The following is a 25,355-nucleotide window of genomic DNA, read 5'->3' as shown; positions in this document are numbered from 1 at the left end:
ATACTGGCCAATGTAGTTGTGCAATTTGAGCCTCCAGCAACCTAGAGGTGGTTTCACATAAGCAGATACCCCATAACAGCACTTCATCTATTTTGCAATTTATCCAGGTGGCTGACCAACTAATCAGTCATCCAGGAGTTCATAGCTGGTCTTTTGAAACTCTCATACTTATTCACACAATGCTAAGCAATTTTTTAAAAATCATAGCTTGCTGAACACGTCATCATAACCCGATTTGTACTTATTATGAAGCCATAATGACTCCTTCATCAAGCTAATTTCCAAATAAAGATATTACAGCTTAATGCAAGGTGTGAAGCCCATTCCCCTTGCCTCTCTTTCTCAATTCACATGTTTCTCACGATCATAGCTGCTGCTCTGTTAATATTTTGGTGCAACTGTTCAACTTTGAAGGCAGACTCCTTGGGCCTATGGTGGCCAGGGGTGTGTTCCAGTTTCTGCTACTGCCAGTTTGTTCAGGGATGCGCTTTGGGCGCATGTGCGATTCAGACATGTGTGTGCTTTGTGTGCGCACGGTTGGTGTGTGCTACATGTGCATGTACAGTAGTAAAATAAAGCTTCTGCACAGGCACAGAAGCAAAAAACAAGATGGCAGCACCATAGGCACCGCTGATAGAACCGGTTCAGGGGTGTGGCAGGCCGTTACTACCTATCTTTGATGATGGCCATGTAGTGCTGAAATCCCGGGAGCAGTAACTCCAGATGAATTGGAGGGGACCAGGTAAAAGAAGATTGAACTGAGTGCTTACAGCATTAAACAGTATCAGGCAGGTAAAGTGAAGCTGCAAAAGGGGTTTGTAGCACATCCGTCATATATACAATTAATAGCAGATTTAGCAATCTGTTTTTGTTCTGACAGGTTGCATCATTTTTATAAAAGATATGCTATGTATCACAGTATAAGAGGAGTGTTGCCTTAAAAGAGTTTGTCATATACATTAGAAATTTAAACAATCACAAAAGCATAGAAATTTATAAGCAGTTAACAAAAAATATGGGATATCAAGGGATATGTTATCCTAAATTTAAATCTTGGCGGTTGTGAAGTTGAAGCACAGCATTAATTAAAACAGGTGGAAATAATCAACTCACCAATTACATTATTGGTTTCGGGATATCTTGTTGCAAATATATGACAAAGCCATGAAAATTCTTAAAAGCTATAATGATTTACTTATATGGTTGATGAAATAGGACATTATTATGACAGAAGCAAGAATTTAATAATCAGAAAAATGAAAAAGCCTTTGGGAAGATTAATGCAATTTACCCACCAACCTTAAAGAAAGTTAAGATTTCATCAAAGAATTAATCAAAGGATTTAGATAAGAAGATACGCTGCATTCACTTACCTTCTCCATGCCAATCTTCAATATTTCCAATCCTGTATCTTTTTCAAGCATATTTTTGTTGTCAGCTGTTAAGAAAATTAGGAATGACATTGTTAAAGGGGTTGGGATGAATTTGCATCATATTTTTTCATCACTGTTACACATTTTTAAGTGCTCAGATCTTTGCTTCACCATCCTCACAGAATCACTGTAAAATGGATTAGTATTCAATTTTATAGGGAATAAAAGAAAAGATGAGAAAAAAATAAAAATCTCTCTCGACTACTTTACAAATCAGTAAGACAGCCTCCTGTTGCAACTAGAATGTTGCCAACTTGGGCAACTTTGTCATACAACATGTTCAGTTCATTTATTGAGTGTTCTTCCTGTTTTCAGTTGTTGATCTAAAACAGAGGGGGTTGCTAATTTTTTTTACTACCAGTTTGAGCGCACGCCACGTATGACACTTCTGTGCATGCGCAGAAGCATCTGGGCGGGTTGGTGGAGTCTCCCACCACCGCTACTACCAGTTCACCCGATCTAGGCCAAACCAGCAGCTACCCACCTCTGATCTAAATGGAGTCAGATGGGGCTATTAGGAAACTAGCTGACTTTAGAACACCTACATTAGTTCACATTGGCTCTTCAAAAGTTGGTTCTAGTTAAATTCTGGTGATCTCCAGGAAATCTCAGGATTAAAAAGTACACAGGGAGGTTGAAAACACATTTCCAGAAGAAGGAAATGGAAAACACTTTCCTATCACACAAAGAGAGTTGCATGGGTGTGTTCATATAGTTAGAGAAGCTGAGATTAATTCAATCAGTTTTTTAAGCAACTCAGAACTGTTTTAAGCAACTCAGAACCAAAATTGCATGAAGCTCCCCAAGCATTGAGTAAATCCCCCAAAACCACTTCAAAAATTGTTATTTCAATATGAGAGAAGGTGAGCATTATTAAATATAGTTACTAATAAGTTTAATGTAAATATTTAAATTCAGCCAAATTTGTTTTTGTCCAAATATTAAATTATTTAATTTTCCAGATTCCCTTAGGATGCAGCTGTCAAATCCAATTGATCATCCTCTGTCCAGATTCTGTAAGTAAACACATCAAACCAGGTACAGAATATTAGCCATTTGGAAAGATACATATTCATACAAGAGGCATTCTCCATATACAGTACTTCTGTAGGTTGACTGTTAGCTCCAAGAAGTATCAGCAAATTACATGGGTGTCTTCAAAGATATTATCTTGAGTGAAACTGGTTAAGAATCACGATGACTGAGAACAAGATAAAAACAGTATGCTCTACATTCCCTTCCACACTTTAATGTTATGATTGAGAAAAAATATTCACTCTTTATTTATCTGATAATATTGTTCTTGTTTCAGTTTTTGTTCAAAACTTACATACACAGAGCCAGCTTGGACTCTCTTGCTTCAGGTGAAAGATTAAGATGATACCCTGGCAATTTCTTGCAACAAGTTTGAATCAGATGGCCAAATGCATTGTGCTACATGATTTGGTGTGGAATTGCATTCTCTATTACACAGAAGATAGATGCAAAATACAGATCTGAATGCAAACTCTTCATACCTCTGCCCTCTGAATAATTCAACACCCAATCTCTGAGACATCCTCACCATTCCTGATGGTAGGACTAGCCTTGTTCATCTTAGCATTTTCTAAATAAGTTCAGTAATTTTCCAGGATCACAGTTTAGAAACAGAAATTCATGACTAATTTAATTCATTCTTGCTATTTAGGCATTTATTCAGTGTTACATGGATTTAAACACTCAACTAACATCAGCCTTATTTATCTTTCCAATTCCCCAGAAAGAAGGCTTAGTAAATGTTACTAAATCTCATTTGCATAAAAAGAAGGGCAAACTAAGGCAGGGACTTGAGTCAGATCATCTTAGCCTCCCTGAATCAATGCTGCAGCAGTGATTAAAATTCAGTACTTTGTCAACACTATGATTTCATACTATAAGCCTATGGATCGCAATATGTGCTCTTTGTAATATACACATACCATGTTAATCTGTAGCAATAAACAGATCATGCAGCTGAGTTGATTTCAAACACTCAAACAACTAAAAAGAAAATGCCTCAAACCCTACTGATAATGTGAATTCATGGTTGCTGTTTGTTGAGAACCACTTATGAAATGAGTTCTGCTATACAAATATCAACTTTTTTTTCCCAAAGGAGCATCTATATTTCACAATTTGGCATCATTCCAAGATAATGCTCAAAGGATATGGAAATGTCAGTGATTTTTTTTTCTTTATTCTCTCATCCTGATTTTTTGCTTTTATAATTTTTTACAAAGTGTAAATTTCATCCTAGTCTTTAAGGAGTTACTTAATTTAATTATTTATTTAGACAGGTTATGGTGGAAAATTCCTGGTGGGTATAATGATCCAAAGTGCTTATTTTTCTTACTCAAAGTAATAATTTTTTACATGATGGAGTTAGCTAGCCTTCTAAGAAATCTCCAAATTTGACAGTGAAAAAAAATCTATGACTGGCAGCGATTTGGAAGTCCTCAAAGGCAAATAAATAGATTATTTTAGTTTAGTTTAGAAGATTATGTCACAAAGCATTGCTTGGTTCTGTTCTTTGTACTTTTCAGTTATGAATGCCTAATCTAGTATGCAAAATGTTGCTATATCCAACTTATCCAACTTTAAGAGCCGTGGTTCAGTGGTTAGAATGAAGTACTGCAGGCTACTTCTGCTGCCTGCCGGCTGCCTACAATTTGGCAGTTCAAATCCCACCAAGGTTGGCTCAGCCTTCCATCCTTCCAAGGTGGGTAAAATGAGGACTTTGATTGTTGGGGGCAAGAGGCTGACTCTGTAAACCACTTAGAGAGGGCTGGAAAGCACTGTGAAGCGGTATATAACTCTAAGCACTATTGCTATTATTGTTGCAATTGTTATCCTTTCCATTATAGTTTTTTTTTGCCCCTTCTACATTCCTTCCTTTTCCTCAGCTTCCAAATTGATATGCTCTTGTTTAATCACCTAGATATTTCTTTGCTTGCTAATTGAAACTTGGAATTCAGCAATTTTGCTTAGCATGGAAATAAGCACAAAAGCAGTATGCCTACCCAACAATGGGAGGGGGTTCATGGAGGGGATAAAGGAAAGTCTTGAATCAAGATGGAAAAGAAATAACGATCATTGCTGACACTGGATGGAATCAAGCACTATAATATCTCCACAACTATCTTACTTTGAGCTTCTTTTTCTTATCTTTCTGTTTAAAAGATTGCCATTCAGCTGAGAAACAAATGGAAGGGAAAAAACGTAGACCAAAGAGATGCTGTAAAATTGCCACAATTAACCATCTGCATCCATCTAGAGGAGGCCTCAGTCTTGTCTATTGGAGGAGTCCTGTGAGGTCTGTTATGGATTATTATGGCAATCAATTTCAAGGCTACAGTTCTTTCTGCTGGAAAAATAGCTTCTCCACTCCAGCACAAAGTGACAGAAATAAATTATGCTGCTCAGGACGTTCACCTTTAGAGACTCAAAGCTCTGAGCTGTGGCAACCTCTCTATCTCGTTGAACACTCATCAGCCATCGAGTTGTGCTGCTTAATAGAGCAAGGCCATTAAGTTGTCCCCATTGTAATTTAGATCACAGAAGAGACTTCTACAGATTTTTCAGGTTAAAATAACTGGTATAAAGAGAGCAGGCAATATTATTGCACCATAGCTACGTGCTTAATTATATGGAATTGTCAAGTGCAAAGAATTATTCTGATAAATTAAAATACTAATTAAATAGACTATTGCTGAATTCTGAGAACATTATAAGGTTCCACTTCCTCAGATAATTTGCATATCTTCATCGCTGAATTTAATTTTAAAGGGCTTCTTTTTAAATGTGTATTCAGGAACTGGTTGGGAGTTTGTAGACACATGGGAATATTTTTTAATTGCCTTAAAAGAGGAGCACCCATTTCTTTCATCTTTTCTAGAAATGTTTGCAATTCAAATTGTATTTTTAATAATTAAGAAAACGCTACAGGTGTATTGGTGGGATTTATCCTTTTGTTATAATATATTTTCAAAACAATCACTTTTCAAACCTATCAGTATTAAAATACAATGAACAAGATCTCAATTCACTGCAGATTGAAATCTGGTATTTAATATCTGTGCTAAAAGTTTAATATAGTTCTGTTTCTCTCAATACTCATACAAATCACATGATGTACAAAACCACAACCATGATTTGAATACATGACTTAATAAAAATATTTAAAGCATGTATTATTAAAAAACATGCTCTTTTTTCTACACACTATATCCTTCTGAAATACAGTTACATTCTATTTCTAACCACCAATTCTTAATCCATGTAAAACCATTTATTTTGGTTTTTTTAAAATCTCTTCTTTTTATCAGAATGATATAATCCATCACTTTTAAGGATTCTGGAAAAAAATAATGTAGTATGCATTTTAAATTGAATTAATATTCTCTCCTGGAACACATAATTATCTTTTGGATTTTGTATTTCTGTGAAACAGTCCCAAAATGAAAAAAGCATATAAAAGTTATACGTTCAAGAAAAAGCATATAAAAAGTTCATATCCGTTTTGAATATGTGTGATGGGATTAATGCAAACAAAAGTGCACATGAATATAGAAATACTGGTATAAATTTGGTCTTCACAACATTTGGAAGTATAGAATCTTCATCAGTACCCAATCTTCTCATTTACAGTATAATGATTTGGTTACAACTATTTTAGCCTAAAAAAAGATTATTAAAAATTTTCAAAAACCTAATTCTTTACTAGCAACCACATTAAGTATTGGGTGTAGATAAGAAAGTCTCCATCGAGCTATGTAATGAATTTTATTAAAAGATGTTATAAATGAAACTGTCCATGCTTACCTGATTGCTGTGAACTAAACTTTACAAAGTTTCTATGAAGGAAGGGGAAAATATAAAAGGGGGCAAAGGAAGAAAAAGATGGTTGAATCTTAAATTATTCTAATAGTAGTTATAGTATTTCTGAAAATCAACATAATTGCTGTGCATATAAATAGCCTGTCTTGTCCATGTTATCTGAATGGATCACATACTATCCATATTCATGGTCACATGCATAACTGTTATCTACTGGATTCAATACGTGATTCTTACAACACTTATTATATAGTTAATCTTTCACTTATGACTACATTTGGGATTGGAATTTCCATTGTTAGGCAAGGTGGTTGTTAAATGAGTCACACCCAATTTATGTCCTTTTTTCATGTTGTTTAAGCAAATCACTGCAGCTGTTAAATGAATCAGGCAATTCTTAAGCAAATCTAGCTTCCCATTGATTTTGCTTGCCAGAAGTTGACTAAATCACAAATAGCAATCACATCATCCTAGAAGGTTGCAAACATTGAAAATACATGCCGATTGCTAAGTGATTGATCATGTGACTGTGGGAAACCTGTGCCCTTTGTAAGTGCAAGGACCAGTTGTAAATCACATTTTTCAGTGCTGTTTTAACTTTGTGTGGTAACTAAACAATTGATTATAAGATGAGGATTATCTATATACAATTTTTATACACACTTTAGTCATTGATCAGCAGTATAATGAATACAATCACTTTTATAATAACCTCCAATTTTCCAGGAATAGATAAATTCTACCTTTACACATGTAAATTAAGAACATTATAAAGCTTTAAATTTAAAACCCTGTATTAAAATATAGTAGCCACAACAAAGCCAGTGTTCATATATGGTACTGAAGTTTCAATGCCGTGGATTGCATTTTCTTTATCTTTTGTGTGAAGTTAAACCCGTTCAATAATAAATTGGTGGGGAAAAAAATGAGCGTACATTCTTTGATTATATTCTTCCTTTTTAAAGACAGTAAAAGGCCTAAAATCTTGCATAAAGTTCATTTTGACTATATGTAGGAAGATACATTCAGTATAGTACATTATAAATGCAATAAATAATACAGTGTGTGTGTATGCATATGTATTGATTATATACTGTCAAGTTAGGATCAACTGTTAATGTCTACATTGTCTCCATGATTATCTTAGTTTGTTTGTTTGTTTGTTTGTCAAACATGTACAGGATGGCAGTTATAAGTATGGACATGGACATGAACAAAAGAAATGAACACAAGTAAATGGGGACAGTAGGACAGGGATGGCAGGCCCTGCTGGTGTGTATGCCCCCTTTACGAACATCTTAGAAATGGGGTGAGGTCCACGGTTGACAGTTTGAGGTTGAAGCTGTAGGGGTGTGAGGATGTAACAATGGAGTCGGGTAGGGCATTCCAGGCGTTGTCCACTCTTTTGCTGAAATTGTATTTTCTGCAATCAGTCCTTGATCCTTTGAGTCTTCCAACAGTGAAACAGTACACAATTGCTGTTGTACTGTGAGCCCATCTTTGTTTTAACATATGCAACCAACTTTTGTCTTGTTTTAGTGATATATCCGTATATTGTTCCTGAAGGAGAGGAAAACTCTCCCAAATTCTATAATTCTTAGGTTGGCTGAGAAGTCTGAGAGTTGTGGTGGGATACATTTCAAGGGAACCAATGGGGTTGGTCTGAGGTGTAGCAAAAAAAGGATCCCAAAGAATTTCTTAAATAAGGTGGCTCATAAAGGTGATTTTGGACCAAGAATTCATGAAAACAGTATAAATAAAGTCCTGGAGGAGGCAATTGTGACCAGAAGTGAAGCAATTTACTTCTTTCTCCCAATATGTTTTCCAGCAACTTCATTTAATGGGAAAAATAAGCTTTTTAGCCCTTGCTTAAACTAACACAAAAATTGTTTTATCCTAACCTGCCTTTTAATTCTCCCAGGAAAATCTCCACGGTCACAGTTAATGCAGAAGATTAGATTTCTCTCGACACAGCATTGTTTCTCTATTTATTTATTTATTTCCAATTACAATACCACACTAGAGAGATTAATAATTTTAAGAACATTTTTACCTAGCTATGTTACATGCACTAGAGTGACAATGTGGTTGAATTAAATGGTCAGACACACAACACTGAAACGCTTCCTTTTTCCATATTCAAAGGGATTTTTTTCTTTTTTTGTCAAAGAGAAGGGCCAAGAGGTTGCAGAGAAAGCTCTCTTTGCCCCGCCTTTCATATTCAAAGGCAGGGAAATGTGTAAGACCTTCACATTTTGCTTGCTTCTTTTCTAATCTCTGGTAAAGCTGCAATGAAAACGCAGCCACCGAAAGGCTAAACTGCATGGTAATAACAGTGACAGCCTTGTAAATGTTATGTCAAATCCAATTTTCAACTCATTTTTCAAGTGATTTTAATTAGATATTGTTTCAATCTCTCTTGCATTAATATAATTCTTCATAGAAACATTTCAGCTTATGATCTATTGAATGGGACCTCCCCCTTCATGGCTGGAGCTTGATGCTTTGAATAATTTAAAATAAGATTTTTTTTTAAAAAAAAAATTACAGCCATTTTCAGCATGCAGGCCAGTAGACCCATAATTGTTTATTTTTGCTGATGTGGGGGAAGCTCACAATTTAGCTTTTCCCAGATCTTTCATAGACGTAAACAGACAGACCTCCACCATATGAAAAGCTGGAATTATGTAATAATGCTAATAATTTCCCACCATCATTTTCCTTCAGTTAGAACTAGTCATCTAATACAGGGGTCCCCAATCCCTGATCCCATGCCAGAAACTGGTCTGCGCAAACAAACAAAGTCCCATCGGCAAGATGAAGGCAACATGTGAAACCATGCCCCCTCCCGTCTGCAGAAAAACCTCTCTCCACAGAACCGGTCATTGGTGTCCCCAAAGGTTGGGGGAATGGGGCTGCTGATATAACTCAAGGATTCCTAGCAAACAAACCATATTAATTTCAAACAATAAACTAAAAAAAATAGCTTCCACCCCTCCCTCCATTTTGCATATGTCTACATAACATCCAATACCACTTTAAAAGAGTCTAAGGAGATTCTCAGTCATGCAGGTGATTGGTGGGATTCAAAGTTTTTTTACTACCGGTTCTGTGGGCGTGGCTTGGTGGGCGTGGCACGGGAAGGATACTGCAAAATCCCCATTCCCTCCCCACCCATCTAACCAGCTTTCCAGCTCCGTTCTCCTTTTCAGGGCAACAAAAGAAGATCAGTTGGGAGGCTGGGAGGCAGGTGGTGGGCCCAGTCTATTTGCTGGTTCTCAGAGCTACTTAAAATTTCCCCTACTGGTTCTCCAGAGCCTGTTAGAACTGACTGAACACCACCTCAGATCCAGGTCATGTTTGTCCCAAAGGTGCTTTTTCAAAAAGCAACTGGACTTTGTTTTTCTTTGAAGACATTTTGCTTCTCATCCAATGAGTTTTTTTCAGAACTGAAGAAGCTTCTTGGATAAGAATAGAAATATTTTCAAGGAAAAAACGAAGTCCAGTTGCCTTTTGAAAAAGCAATTTTGGGATACCTAAAAAAGGGCCTTTCCCTTTGTTGTGATAAAGAATGCCTTTTTTAACACAATGCTCAGACCTGTTCTTGATTTTTTAAAATAATATTGATAGTCCTTGACTTATGATCCTAAAAGAGGACAGCATTTCCATCATAAGTTCTGATGTCCTTAAATCAAGCCACTCATATAACCAACCTAATTTTATAATTATTATAAAATTATAATTATAATAATTTTGTTTTGCAGCAGTCATAAAGTGAACACTATGGTCATAAGACAAGTCTATTCATTTCTATGAGAGGTTTTTTTTTGCAGGAAATTACCTAAAAGGCCAGAAACCAAAAATACACATTATAAATCACTTTTAAAACTGAGCTGTACAGTAGTCCAAAATGTGGTCATATGACCATGAATAAGTGCTGCTATTGGAACCAGATTATAAGTACCTTTTGGGGCATACACTGTGACAGTCATTAAGCAGTTGGTCATTAAGTGAGGGCTTAATAAGTACGATGGCACCTTTTGGAAGCAAATTATTTATTTGAAACTCTACACAATTAGAATCAAGCTCATCTGCTAATGATATCATGCATGGGTCCACACAATTATCTTCACAAAAATACAGAATTGGTTGCCACTGCCAACGTCTATGATCTTTTTAAAAGTTCACCCTACCCTGCAGTCTTGGGTTTGCCTGATAACCTCCCAACCCTGCACAACTTTTTGACATCAGCCAAGGTCAGCCAGGAACTACCACTGAGATGAGCATCATAAACTGACAACTAAATCAAAGATAGTACAATACAATACAATAGTTGAGTTGGAAGGGACCTTGGAGGTCTTCTAGTCCAACCCCCTGCCTAGGCAGGAAACCCTATACTGTTTCAGACAAATAGCTATCCAACATCTTCTTAAAGACTTCCAGTGTTGGGGCATTCACAACTTCTGGAGGCAACTTCTGTTCCACTGATTAATTGTTCTAACTGTCAGGAAATTTCTCCTCAGTTCTAAGTTGCTTCTCTCCTTGATTAGTTTCCACCCATTGCTTCTTGTTCTACCCTCAGGTGCTTTGGAGAATAGTTTGACTCCCTCTTCTTTGTGGCAACCTCTGAGATATTGGAAGACTGCTATCATGTCTCCCCTAGTCCTTCTTTCTCTTAAGCTAAACATACCCAGTTCCTGCAACCGTTCTTCATATGTTTTAGTCTCCAGTCCCCTAATCATCCTTGTTGCTCTTCTCTGCACTCTTTCTAGAGTCTCCAAATCTTTTTTACATCATGGCGACCAAAACTGAATGCAGTATTCCAAGTGTGGCCTTACCAAGGCATTATAAAGTGGTATTAACACTTCACGTGATCTTGATTCTATCCCTCTATTTATGCAGCCTAGAACTGTGTTGGCTTTTTTGGCAGCTGCTGCACACTGCTGGCTCCTATTTAAATGGTTGTCCACTAGGACTCCAAGATCCCTTTCACAGTTACTACTACTGAGCACGGTACCACCTATACTGTATCTGTGCATTCCGTTTTTCTTGCCTAAATGTAGAACCTTACTCTTTTCACCACTGAATTTCATTTTATTAGATAGTGTCCAATGTTCACGTTTGTCAAGATCCTTCTGTATCTTAAGCCACAGATTCACCTAAGATAGTGAATCTGTGGCCCTGAAAAGTAGCCAAATAGAAATATTCAGCATTCAATTCAATTGAATGCCAGTGCCAGACGAACAGGTGAGTCCAGGAGGGAAGTGAGCGGGGTGGGGGGGGGAGAGGGAACAAGTTATTCCAGTAGAGGGTTGTTTTATCACAACGGTCGCGGGGAGGGGGGGATGCGAGGACAAGAGAAGATCACAAGGTCGGTTGGGAGACCGTGGCTGCTGGCTACGCCCGGTCGTTTGTACCAACCCCCGCAACCTAGGTGGTCGGGAACTACAGAGACAGGGCCTGCGGCTGATGCTTTGCAATGCAAGGTCCGTGACCAACAAGGCCCCCCTCATTAATGAGTTGATCTCTGAGGGGGAGCTGGACCTTGCAGGAATAACGGAGACCTGGTTGGGTCACGAGGGTGGCTTACCCCTCGTGGAAATGTGCCCACCGGGTTTCCGTGCATTCCATCAGCCTCGGGCCCTGGGTAAAGGTGGAGGGGTAGTTATACGGGACTGTCTAGAGCCGAGGGAGTTCACTGTTCCTCAGATACCCGGGTGTGAGTCACTAGGTGTGAGATGGGGCCCAGGGAGGCAGTGGGGTCTGCTGATTGTATACTTGGCTCCTCGCTATACGTCAGCAGCCCTGCCCGAGCTCCTCGAGCTGATCTCGGAGACGGCGGTGGAGATCCCCAAACTTTTGGTTATGGGGGATTTCAACCTGCCGTCGGTGGGAGCAGCATCCAAGGTGGCTCGAGTTCATGGCTTCCATGACAGCCATGGGCCTGACCCAACTAATTCAGGGCCCCACACACGAAGGTGGCCACACACTGGACCTTGTTTTTGTATCTGGGCAGTGGACGAGTGATCTGGGAATAGGGGATTTAGATATTATTCCCCTGTCATGGTCAGATCACTCATGTCTCCGGCTAGACTTCCCTGGCGCTACCCCCCACCGCGAGGAGGCAGAGCCAGTTTGTCCAAGCTGGTACCGCCCCAAGCACCTGATGGAACCGGATAGGTTCCAGACGGAGCTTCAGCCACTACCTGTAGCCCTGACCCGCGCTCGGTCGGAGGACCTAGTGGCCGCCTGGAATAGGGCGACGGCTGGGGCCTTGGACTGGGTTGCGCCTTTGCGACCTCTCCTACGGCAGCGATCCACCTGGGCTCCCTGGTATACCGAGGAGTTGAGGGTGATGAAGCGCCATAGGAGACATCTAGAGAGCAGGTGGAGGTCCTCACGCTCCGAGTCTGACCGAGCACAGGTAAGAGCCTATTTAGGGACCTACCTTGTGGCATTGAGAGCGGCCAAACACAGACATTGTGCCGCTCTCATTGTGTCTGTGGATAACCGCCCTGCCGCCTTGTTTAGGGTGACCCGCTCCCTCTTGTCGCAAGAGACGGGGGGCACCCGTACAGGGAAGAGCAGAGGAGTTTGGGGAATATCTGCAGAACAAAGTCGCTCAGATCCGAAGCGGATGGGCCCCCTCCAGTGGACTGGACGGGCCGTCAATAGCGAGTCTTGTGAGTCCACTCTGGGAGGAGTTTGACTCTGTTGCCCCCGAGGACTTAGACAGGTTGCGTGGACGGCTGCGACCCACCACATGTTTAATGGACCTGTGTCCCTCCTGGCTGGTACTGGCATCCTGGGAGGTGACACGAGGCTGGCTTCTGGGCCTGGTGAACGCCTCATTGGGTGAACGCCTTGAAAGAGGTGGTGGTGAGGCCCTTACTCAAGAGGCCTTCACTTGACCCAATGGAGCTAGCTAATTATCGTCCAGTCTCCAACCTTCCCTTCCTGGCGAAGGTTGTTGAGAATGTGGTGGCGCAGCAGTTTCCATGTCACCTGGATGAATCCGACTATCTAGACCCACGCCAGTCCGGCTTCCGACCCGGGCACAGCACAGAGACAGCCTTGGTCGCGTTGGTTGATGATCTCTGGAGGGCCAGAGATAGAGTTTGTTCCTCTATCCTGGTCCTATTAGACCTCTCAGCGGCTTTTGATACCATCGACCATGGTATCCTATTGCGCCTGCTGGAGGGGATGGGAGTCGGAGGCACCGTTTTATGGTGGTTCGGCTCTTACCTCTCCGGCAGGATGCAATATGTGTTGACAGGGGGGCAAAGATCGACCCCGAAGCCACTCTCTTGTGGGGTGCTGCAGGGGTCGGTTCTCTCGCCCCTTCTGTTCAATGCATATGTGAAGCCGCTGGGCGAGATCATCCGTGGTTTGGGGGTTGAATATCATCTGTACGCTGATGATACCCAGCTGTACATCTCAACCCCAAGCCACCCCAACGAGGCTGTCGAAGTGATGTCCCGGTGTTTGGAAGCCGTCGGGGTCTGGATGGGGGACAATAGACTCAAACTCAACCCTTCCAAGACTGAGTGGCTGTGGCTACCGGCACCTCGGTTCAGCCAGCTGACCCCATCGCTGGCCATAGGGGACGAGCAATTGCCCCCTGTGGAACGGGAGCGCAATTTGGGCGTCCTCCTAGATGCCCGGCTGTCAATGGATGACCATGTGGCAGCCGTGGCAAGGGGGGCGTTCCACCAGGTTCGCCTGGTGCGCCAATTGCGCCCCCTACTGGACCGGGATGCCCTACGCACAGTCACTCATGCGCTGGTGACGTCTCGCCTAAGACTACTGTAATGCTCTCTACATGGGGCTTCCCTTGGGATGCGCCCGGAGACTGCAGCTAGTCCAGAATGCGGCCGCGCGGGTAGTCATGGGGAGTACCAGATACTCCCACGTAACACTACTCCTGCGCGAGCTGCACTGGCTGCCTGTGGTTTTTCGGGTGCGTTTCAAGGTTCTGATCACCATCTTTAAAGCGCTCCATGGCACAGGACCTAGTTACTTGCGGGATCGCATCCTCCCACATACATCCCTGCGGCTAATTCGCTCTCACAGGGAGGGCCTTCTCCAGGTGCCATCCACTAGGCAATGCCAGTGGGCGGCGCCAAGGAATAGGGCCTTCTCTGTGATGGGCCCAACCCTCTGGAATGACCTCCCCCCCGATATTAGAACCACCACGGACTTCCGCTTCTTCCGACAAAAATTGAAGACTCACCTGTTCCGATTAGCTGGCCTGGCATAATTATAATTGTTATAACTGTTATCTCCTGGAAATATACTTCTAACTGGTATTTTAAGGGTATTGTTTTAAATTTAATTGATTTTAGGGTTTTAAAGTCATATTTATATTCTTGCTGTACAGTTCTTTTAATTCGTTTAACCTCCTTCATATTTATATTTATTCACTTATTTATCTGTTTATCTATTTAATGAATTTTATTGTGGATGATGTATTTGCTGTGTGGACTGTACACCGCCCCGAGTCCCTTTTGGGAGAGGGGGCGGTCTAGAAGTGTGAAGAAATAAATAAATAAATAAATACAATGTAGTCAACACAAATAGGAAGTGTAAGAGTTATAGTCTAGGCTGGCACAATGGCTAAATCTGTTCCCTCACGGTTTCTTAAACGGCAAGATTGTGTTTCTTTAATTTTAATAATTTTCCTGCTAACCTAGCAGTTCAAAAGCACACAGATGCAAGTAAATAGGCGCTGCTTCATTGGGAAGATTACTGCATTCCTTATTTTCATGTTGGCAACACGATGACAGAGGTGTCTCTCAATACAAGCTCTCTCGGCTGAGAATCAGAGATGAGCACCATCAATAAGCATTCAGACTACACAACTTGATAATACACTACATTTTGCCTGACAATGTTGTTTTGTGGATTTCCCATGGGATCTTCCTCAAACTGAAATGTTTGCCAGATAGGAACTATTTTGGATGAAAACAGAGAATTTCCCAGGAAACGTTCTCCAAACATTACATGAATAAAAATTCTTTATTGAGAGGAAAAACAGAAATCTCAAATTATCCTTCACTGCAGGAGTGAAATTCAGCAGGTTCTGACAGGTTCTGGAGAACCGGTAGCGGAAATTTTGAGTAGTTCAAAGAACCAGCAAATACCACCTCTGGCTGGCCCCAGAGTGGGGAGGGAATGGGGATTTTGCAGTATCCTTCCCCCTGGAGTGGGGAGGGAATAGGGATTTTGCAGCATTCTTCCCCTGCCACGCACACCAAGCCACACCCATAGAACCGGTAGTGAAAAAAATTTCACCATTGCTTCACCGTCTACGTATAATCCAAATATAGGAATAGGCAGAAGGGTGGAACATCAAAAGCCAACTGGTTTCCAATCTCTAAGCCTTGCAAATAAAATGGTATTTGGCTGTGGATTAAAGTTGATCACCCCTACCTTAATCTGAATGCTTGTCTTTCTCCCACTATGCTAATGTCCACCATTCTCTTCTGTGGTGAATAAAACAGGTGTTTCCACAAGGCCACGTGCAATGACTTATAAATTTTGACAGTGACCAATCCCAAATATTTTTGATTAGCACTTACTCCTCCATACACAATTTCAGCCCAAATATCTCATCACAAAAGCATATCATAAATTGTTAGAGTTTGAAGAATAATATAATCCTTTTGACCAAACTATTACAGTAGGGAATTTTTTCTCCAAAATGTCTGCTGAAGGAAGACTCTACTATGACAGAATTAAATGCACAAACTGTGTTCCACAGTCACTGAGCTATGGGTTCTTTTTAATCATAGTTTGCTGACTAGCTGGACTGACATGGTTGGATTTACACAGCATGCTAAAACATGGTTTAATTCAATACTAGAATGAAACAAGTCACATTATGTATAAACCAAGTCACATAGTTTTACAAATGAAACATGCCAGGATAAAACTTTCTGAATGAAAGCATAAAATTGGAATAACATTTTGGATGTAGACTCTTTAATCAAAGCAGTGTTCCCAAGCTTGGCAACTTTTAAGATGTGTGGGTTTCACCTCCTAGAATTTCCATGCTGGCTGTCCATAGTTGATATCCACATATCTTAAAGTTGCCAAGCTCAGGAAAACTGAATTAGATCCTGAACAAGAGGATAAATCTGCCAAGAAAGCCACTAGAAGCAGATATAGTCAAAACATTATTTATGCAAGACAAATATTGAAAGGAAGAAGTTTGAAGATCCAAGAGACTTCCTGAAGTTTGCATGTTTTATTTCAAGAAAGAAGGAAAGAAGAAAAGAGAGAAGCAAGCAGGCCTGCCTATTCTCAAAGCCCAGCTGATGATATTTCAAATGCAAAATTATTCTGTTCAAAGACTGTTCAATCAGCACCTCAACAATAGGACTGGTGTATGCCTCTTTGCTTCTTATTTTTATAGCTCGCATATATTACTTCTTTGGGGAGACCAATTATGTATCTCGATGATAGCATGTGTTTCAGAATGCATGAGAATTGCTTTTCAAAATGAAGCTTAAAAAACTCTAATGAACAACAAAATGTATACTTCTGTTTCAATATTGCATTTAGCCACTGATCTGTTCCTAGCAAATAAGGCCTCACTCTACAAGTCCATTTCAATAATAACCAAGCCTATTGTTCGTTATTCATCTGCTAGTGCATTTATGTTCTCCTGGCACAACCAGATTTGCCAGAATTGGAAAAACATTTGCAATATTTCAACTGACTGGTTTATTAAATCATAAGTTATACAGATAATGTATTGGGTCACCCACCTGTAAATCTATTTGCTCTGCACTCAAAAAGAAAAGAAAAGAAAATATTTATTACTAGCAATGGCCTAACAAGATACACTTTTTGATGAAAATGAAAATGAGTTATAGTAAGAGGCTGACTTGTTTCTCCACTCCAAGCATCTGCCTTCGTTTCCCTCTTTCCAATAGTTGCACTTTCACGAAGGCTTAGGAAGCTCTTTTGCCAAAATAAAAAGGATTTATTCTAAATCACCACACAATGAAAAATTCATTGTAAATGTCTTCCATTTGAAACACACAAAACTCCTAAGAATGCATGTGATCTGATTCTGTAGCATTTCTTTTCTTCTTCCTTTTTTTGGTGTGCAATTCTAGCTTTTACACTAAATATCTTTTTTTTTTCATTTTACTGCTTCCAACGGGCATTGCACTGAGCTATCAGTTAGAAAGGGAGACTTTGTTCATGGGTAGGATTGTGTAATGTGGAACTTCAAATATCAAAATAGAAACACACATATAGAAGAATAGCAAATTTCACTTCCATATGTGATTAGATTAAATCCACACTTAAGAAAAATAAAGAAATTAAGAATAAATAAAGAAATTAACATTAATTTAATCTTAAGGATAATTCCCTCCCTTTTGCTGAACAATTATAGAAATCCCCCCACTACCATCATAATATACAAATACATTCTCTGCTCCCCCAAGCTGGTGAAGTAAGAGCTCCACCTTCTGTTCCGAATCAACCTCAAAACTCTTTATTGGTATAAATTTCAGCTGTTATTGTTTTCTTATAATGGGATTAACAGATGTCTGGCAAAAAGAGGATAGTTCCTCCTTTTGTCCTCATGTCCTTCGTTCAGTATGCGTAGTCTTAAAATCAATCTATTGTCCAGTTTTGAATATTGTTTTTTTTAAATAAAAAATACAGTAGTCATTCAAACGTTTGTCTATTGTGACTGTAAATTGTCTCCTTTCCCTTGCTCACTGTCAGACTCAATAACTCTAGATTTATTGTAGCAATTGGCTAATATAATAATTCCAGCAATTGGCTTCAATCTAATCCCTTCAAATCTAAAAATAAAAAGCCAACACCATCCTAGGGGGCTTTAACGGAGGGATAGAATCAAGATCAGTGAAGCATTAGTACTATTTTGATACCAGGACCCACTTGGAATATTGTATCCAGTTTTGGTTGCCGTGATATAAAAAGAATGTTGAGACTCTAGAAAGAGTTCAGAGAAAAGCAATGAAGATACAGAGGGTTGAAAGAAACAATGTAATCTACAAAATCAACTGTAACAATTGCAACCAATTTTATGTGGGACAAACATCATGTCAATTAAAAACCAGGATCCAGGAACAGCAGCTGGCAATTCAATGTTGCAATCTCAATTCCTTAATCTCTACCCACACTGACACCAAACAACACCAGTTCGATTGGAGCAACACAAAAATCACACCAACACCAAACAACACCAATTTGATTGGAGCAACACATGCTACCACCCGCCACGCTCATGAGTTCATTGAAGCATGGCACTCCACAAGCAATTCCATCAACAGACACATTGACTACAACCAGCCTACAAATCCCTCAGAATCCAAATCAACCACACAGCCAACCAAAGACAGCACTCAATCAACCCACACAAGACCCACCCCCAACCAGCACTTCACCTTCCAATGACCCTCACCTGATATAATCTCCCCACCATAAGACCCATCACAAGACTCTCACTAATGACTTACACCTGACTATCACAATACTCATTACAAGATCCTTACTTGATACACTCACACTTGACCCATCACAAGACCTATTGACCACATGAAGCCCTTATAAACAGAAGAACACTGACAATGACAACCCCTAAACTCTGCTGAAGATGTTACCTAGTCTGGTTATGAAATGTTCGGAAACCAATTCACAAGCTCAGAGAACAAACTTTCACCCTCAAAAGCAATGAAGCAACGAAGATGATTATGGGAATGGAGGCTAAAACATTTGAAGAATGATTGCAGGAATTGGATGTTCTACTTTAATGAAAAGAAGGCCTAGGGGTGACATGAAAGCAGTATTCCAATATCTAAGGGGTTGCCACAAAGAAGAGGGGGTTAACCTATTCTCTAAAGCACCTAAAAGCAGAATAAGAAGCAATAGATGGAAACTAATCAAGAAGAGAAACAACCTGGAATTAAGGAGAAAGTTCCTAAACAGAAGAACAGCTTGCCTTCAGAAGTTGTGAGTGCTCTGTAACTGAAGGCTTTTAAGAAGAGACTGGACAGCTACTTATCTGAAATGCTAAAGGTTTCCTGTTTGAGCAGAGAGTTGGATTAGAAAACCTCCAAAATTCCGTCCAATTCTATTATTCCTAGTCTGTAGATCACATGGCTTGCCATACATTTCTATGGTGGAATATGAGGAGCACCTTGTCATTAACTCTGTATTATGAATAGTACATCTTCTCAAACAGAAATATTTGTTGGAATAATATTGTGATCTTTCTGAAGATGACTGAAAAGATCACTGCTTTTCTGGATTGATGGAAAAAAATAATTTTATATACATCTAGGCTTTGATACTTTTTTCTGGTTTTAGATTTTGGCTGCAATTTTTGTCACAGATGTCAGGAAAATTAAACAGTATGTCCTTCTTTCCTCCCTTTGTCCTCTTTTCCAGTTGTCCATGTGCCTGAAATCCATATCTACAACACAGTGGTGAAATTCAATTTTTTTTACTACCGGTTCTGTGGCTTGGTGGGCGTGGCAGAGGAAGGATACTGCAAAAACCCCATTCCTACCACACTCTGGGGCCAGCCAGAGGTGGCATTTGACAGTTCTCCAAACTACTGAAAATTTCTGCTACCGGTTCTCCAGAACCTTTCAGAACCTGCTGAATTTCACCCCGCAACAGCAGAACACGCATTTGGATTTAACTTGATCTTTTGTATGAAAAATAGCAACTCTGTTCCCTACTACATGGTTTGACACCGAAATATAATTTTATTATATTTTATCTATATCTTAAATTATTGTATTTTATTCCAATTTCAATTTAGACTGTATTTTATTTCAATTCCATTTTTAAATCACATTTTATCAAATTCCATTTTATATCGCTTTTATCAAATTGTAGTAATAATTCGTTTCTGGAACTTTGCACTTTGATATGGCCCAAGGGCCAATCAATAAAGACTCAATGTCTCATGGTTTGTGCAGAGATAACACCATTTTTAGGTAGGAAAATTAAACTGGGCTGGTCTTTAAGGTAGGAGTTTGAAAATATCTGCCATTTTTCTTTGCATAATATATCAGGCCATAGTTTGCTTGTATGAATGTTTTACCAAGCTACAGTTCTCAGACACAGGTTCATTTGATAGAGATTATGAATAGAATGCAAGAGCAGAATACTGGTATCTCCTGAGATATGAATCAGCTTGAAACAGGTATGGAAGAGTACAACGTACTATTTACACATGAATACCTGAACATGAGTGTGAATGTAATTTGGCACATGTAGTCAATTCATACCCATGTTTCCTGATCCAACTTGTGAGATTAAGAATTTATGCCTATGTACGTAGGTTACTAAAATCAGGACATAATAATTAAAATTAAAAATAAAGCCGAACAGGAAATAGTCTGGGAAACAAGAATATGCATGTCAGTTGTGTGTTTTTAACTGACTAGAAATATTGTGTATTATTATACCTTATTTATTTAGTGTATGGCACACCTTAATCTTCATTATAAACACTTGTTCTGCAATTATGAAATAATAGCAATTAACATTATAGTGAGGTTTTATTGTTATTAAATCAGAAATGTTTCTTAATTGTAAGATCCTTTGTACTATTCCTGCTGTGTTGCTATATACTATCCTTCTGAGCAAAGTTGTAATATGTACTTGTTAGCTCTATTTCTGATTCAGCTCTATTTTTCCTGACCACTTTGTACAAATATATTTGTAGACTGTTATAATCTAAAAAGAAAAAAACAACCACAAAATCCCTGAAATTTTATAAGGCCCTGTGCCAGTGGTGGGTTTCAAAATTTTTATAACATCTTCTGTAGGTGTGGCCTGCTTTGTGGGATGGCTTGCCAGCCATGTGACTGGGTGGGAGTGGCTTGGCAGTCATGTGACTGGGTGGGTGTGGCCAACTTGTAAAACGTGGTCAAACTCACTTAACAACGCTTTTGCTTAGCAACCAAAATGTTGGCTCAGAAACTCTGGCATTTGAAGCACACAAGTCTTAAAGCTGTCAAGTTACAAGACCCTTGCACCCCTAACCCTTTAGGAAAAAAAAACCCAGGGGTGTTCAAACTTGACAGCTTTAAGATTCGTGGACTTCAACTCCCAGAATTCTTCCTCCAGTCATGTTGGCTCAGGAACTCTGGCATTGAAGTGTGCAAGTTTTAAAGCTGTCAAGTTACAAGACCCTTGCACCCCTAACTCTTTAGGGAAAAAACCCCTAGGGGTGTTCAAACTTGACAGCTTTAAGACTTGTGGACTTCAACTCCCAGAATTCCTCCTCTCACTCTTCATCTTGATGATGTGCGGACGGGCGGGGGGAGGGAGGGAGCTGGAACCGGTTCTAAACGGCACTGTAGATTTGTGGAACCTCTTCTATAGAAGAGGTTAGAACTGGCAGGAACCCACCCCTGCCCTGTGCACTGTGAGGACCTAAATTGTATTTTGTTCAGCTTATGACTACATTTGGCACTATCCGCCGTTCCCATTCCTACATATGTGCAAGCTGCCAGAATCCCAAACTAAATATGATATTGCACAAGTAACTTTATATTAAAGTGCAATATATAAGTGTGAAAAAGAGAGGATGTGTCCCTTCCCAATTCAACCCCCAATCAAATTTGTATTTTGTTTCCTAATTGAGCCTTGATAATCAACACCATCATCTTTATAACCATCCACATTCAATCAATTTCATATCATTTAAGATACCCAGATAACACCATTTGTATTGTCTCAGCAATAGCTTTACATGACAAATGTTACCATGCCTGACCAAGCAAATGTAAGAAATTGGTGTGATACAAGTAGCATACATAATTCCATGAAAAATATTGTTAGAAATCTGCTTGAGAAAGCCTCTAGTTAAAAATAACTTTCTATTATTTTTAAAAAATATTATTTGGCAATTCCAGTGTCAAAAACTGAAGAATGTAAAGTTCTGATAAAATAGGGCAAATTTGAAGAGAGTCACTGTCAGCAGTTTTCCAAATATTTTTAATGCAGTTTGAACTTCAGTTGTTCAAAGCAAGGTTTTTCTTTTGGTTTGGAAATATATGGTCTTAAAAAAGGAGAGAGCCACAAAAATAAACACAAAATATTTGATGACACAAATTGTGTTCCTGATTTCATCATTTTGAAGGTTTCTTTCATCTTCAATAGTTTCAGTGCATGACTTCTTTCTTTTTTTCTGGGAGGATATCATATAGTTTTAAGCAAGATCTCTTAGATATCTGTTATTAAGCTGCTATCACAAGCACAGCAAAGCAATTCAAAAGAAGGAATGGATATTATACAGTTTGCCAGTCATGGAGGTTCTTATTCTCTAAAGACATTTAGGGAATAAATCTAAACCATGTACAGAAGATGATGATCAAAGGTCTACTTTCAAAACAGGGTTGTTGTTGTTTTTTAATTCACAGAAAGTCCTGCATTAGCTTTTGTCTATTGTCTAAACAGTGTCAGAAATTTTTTATTTCTGATTCTCATCAGATAGACAGAGAGAGAGAGAGACAGAGAGACAGAGACAGAGACAGGGGGACAGAGAGAGACACACAGAGAGAGACAGAGAGAGATCATTCCCCGATTTGGGTTGGGTTTCTTAGAAGCTTGGCTCATCTTGTCTTTCTTTCTTTTTATTAAATTGTCCTGAAGAACTGCAGATCCTCAAAATATCTTCAAAGAAATAAAACCCTTCATTAAAATAATTAGGTTTCAGATTTCATTTTAAAACCGGTTAAATAATAATCATTTGAAAATATGGAGCTTAAATACTTTAAAAATCTTCATAAAAGTGTTCTGCATAAGGAGAACATCTGATAGGGAGATTCACTTGGTAGGATTCTGAACCCAGTTTTCATGTGCACACAGTGCCCAGTTGAGGTCCTGACTGCCAAGTGAGATGCAATGAATTTGTCAGTGGATTCTCAGGAGGAGCAATATGGATAGAATGGGATATAATAGGATCAGAGAAACCACAACAGCTCCTCTAGGAGATACGTTACTAAGTATGTAAATAACTATTTCATTATAGAGCTAATTTGGTCTAGTGATTAAAGCACCATGCTAGAAAGCAGGACACCATGCGTTCAAATCAGTGGTGGGTTCTGGATCCCGGCGCAGCTGGTATGCTGCGCACTGGGCCAGGCGCCCAAGACAGGTACGCCACTGCGAGTGCATGTGCACACCACCACCCTGTGATACCCAGCTGCTTGGTGGAGGTTGCGCAGGCACCGCACACTATGTGGGTGTGTGCAATGGGCCAATAGCGTTATAAACAGCCATGGAACATGAGCGGGTGGGTGGGCCAAATGAGCCACCATACCGGTACAGTGGCCACTTCTCCCGTATACTACCAGTACTGCCAAACTGGGCCATACTGCCTGAAACCCACCACTGGTTCAAATCCTTTTTTAGCCATGAAAGTGAGCTGGATGACTTTGAGCCAGTCCCTCTCTCTCAGTGCAACTCACCTCACAGGGTTGTTGTGGAAAAAATAAGAAGGTATACTGGATATGTTCGCCATCTTGCATTATTTGTAAAAATAATAAAAGTGAGATACAAATAAATAAAAATATTTCCCTTACATGATTAATATCTAGTATGGATCTTCTGTAGACTTTGCTATAAATTATGACAGTAGGATCACAGAACACTAGTATGTATATCTGTAGCATTTGTATGTATCTGTGTATTCTCATTATTTCTTATATATTATACTCTTGTTTCTGATATTTTAAAATGTGCTATTCATTGTTATTTTATTTTAATATCTGTAAACCACAAGAATTGAGGTGGTAAGTAAACTGCATAAATAAAATAAAAGGCTGAGTCAGATTCCCTTCTTTTGTTAAGAATGTGTATTGGCATATGGTGCTGCTTATGATTGCCATTTTGTATATAACAAGCAGTGACGTGCAGTCAGGGGAGGCAGAGCCTCACCCCTCTCATTAAAAGAAAAAAAATGTAAAAGGGAAAAGGTGAGTGCTGAGGTGAGGCTTTAAAAAGCCTCTAAAAAAGGAAGGACTGTGACAACTTGATCTTTGCAAGCGTGCAAGCAAAATATCCCAGGATCACGGTGGCAGGGACAGCAACTCCTTCCGCTGCACTGCGGAGAAGAGACATGCTGTGCAGGAGACTCCTCAGCGCTAGCCTCAGATCAGCACGAGCCGCAGTCCCCTTCATGTTGGCTCAGGAAGGAGGTGAATGGGACCGCATGTGCAGGAGCTCCTCAGCGCTAGCCTCAGATCAGCGCAAGCCGCAGTCCCATTCCCCTCCTTCCTGAGCCAACATGAAGCCAACACACATATATGACCCAGAGAAACATCACAGCCTAGTTTGGATGTATACATATACATGACAGGGAGAGGGGAAGAGAATCCTGCGAATTAAGATGGATGGCATAAGGAACAAAGCACTTACAGAATGTAGCAGTCCTGCTAGAAAAACTTCAAAACCTCCTCCCAGAGGGGAGCAACAGAAACAAACCATGAGGTAGGTGTGTGGAGTATCTAACAATACTTCAAGCTCTAAGCACCTAGCACTTATAAGCAGTATTCTGAATAACGGGAAATGAGCTTCCTATATTCTTCTCAGCTGTCCTTACCACTCTCTGAATGGACTTTCTATCGGAGGCACTACTGCCACAAAACTAAACAGTGATGCAGTTTGTTAAAATACTCTCAACCGTGCCACTGTAAAAGTGGCCAGGACAAAAGAAGAAAGATGTGTTCTCCTCATCTGACACAGAAAATGCAAACCTTATTATCTCACCTTCCTCTGGCATACACCTTTCTTTCCTTGCATATGACTTCCTCCCTTACTACCAAGCAACATTTTCCATTTATTTTCTACCATTCACATGTCCAACTAATATTTAGCCAGCTTGAGAACTAATTAGGGTAAGAACTAAGATTAGATTTAGGATAAGAAAATTACTGTGAATTCCCAGAGATATTGGTTAAACTGGGAAGTAAAAAAAAAATCTTGCCAGACAACAGGAAGATGTCTACAGAGTCAACCGGAATCAAATTCAACTCAAGAGAAACCTTAACATCAAAT

At 39.6% G+C, this 25,355-nt stretch overlaps 1 protein-coding gene across 1 annotated transcript in view; it reads right to left on the bottom strand.

The window, feature by feature from the left end:
- The window catches only part of PTPRN2 (protein tyrosine phosphatase receptor type N2), a gene marked incomplete at its 5' end in the record, with an annotated part of 788,338 nt that overhangs the window by 325,111 nt on the left and 437,872 nt on the right, over positions 1-25,355 (bottom strand). The window contains one exon of the mRNA XM_081933438.1: positions 1,374-1,438. Coding sequence (XP_081789564.1) covers positions 1,374-1,438 — 65 coding nt within the window. The remainder of the gene's footprint in view (positions 1-1,373; positions 1,439-25,355) is intronic.

This window comes from Natrix helvetica (assembly GCF_964273705.1).
Source record: "Natrix helvetica genome assembly, chromosome: Z".
Taxonomy (NCBI): Eukaryota; Metazoa; Chordata; class Lepidosauria; order Squamata; family Natricidae; genus Natrix; species Natrix helvetica.
The sequence above is the reverse complement of the archived record's forward strand: the minus strand, read 5'-3'. Positions and strand labels throughout refer to the sequence as shown.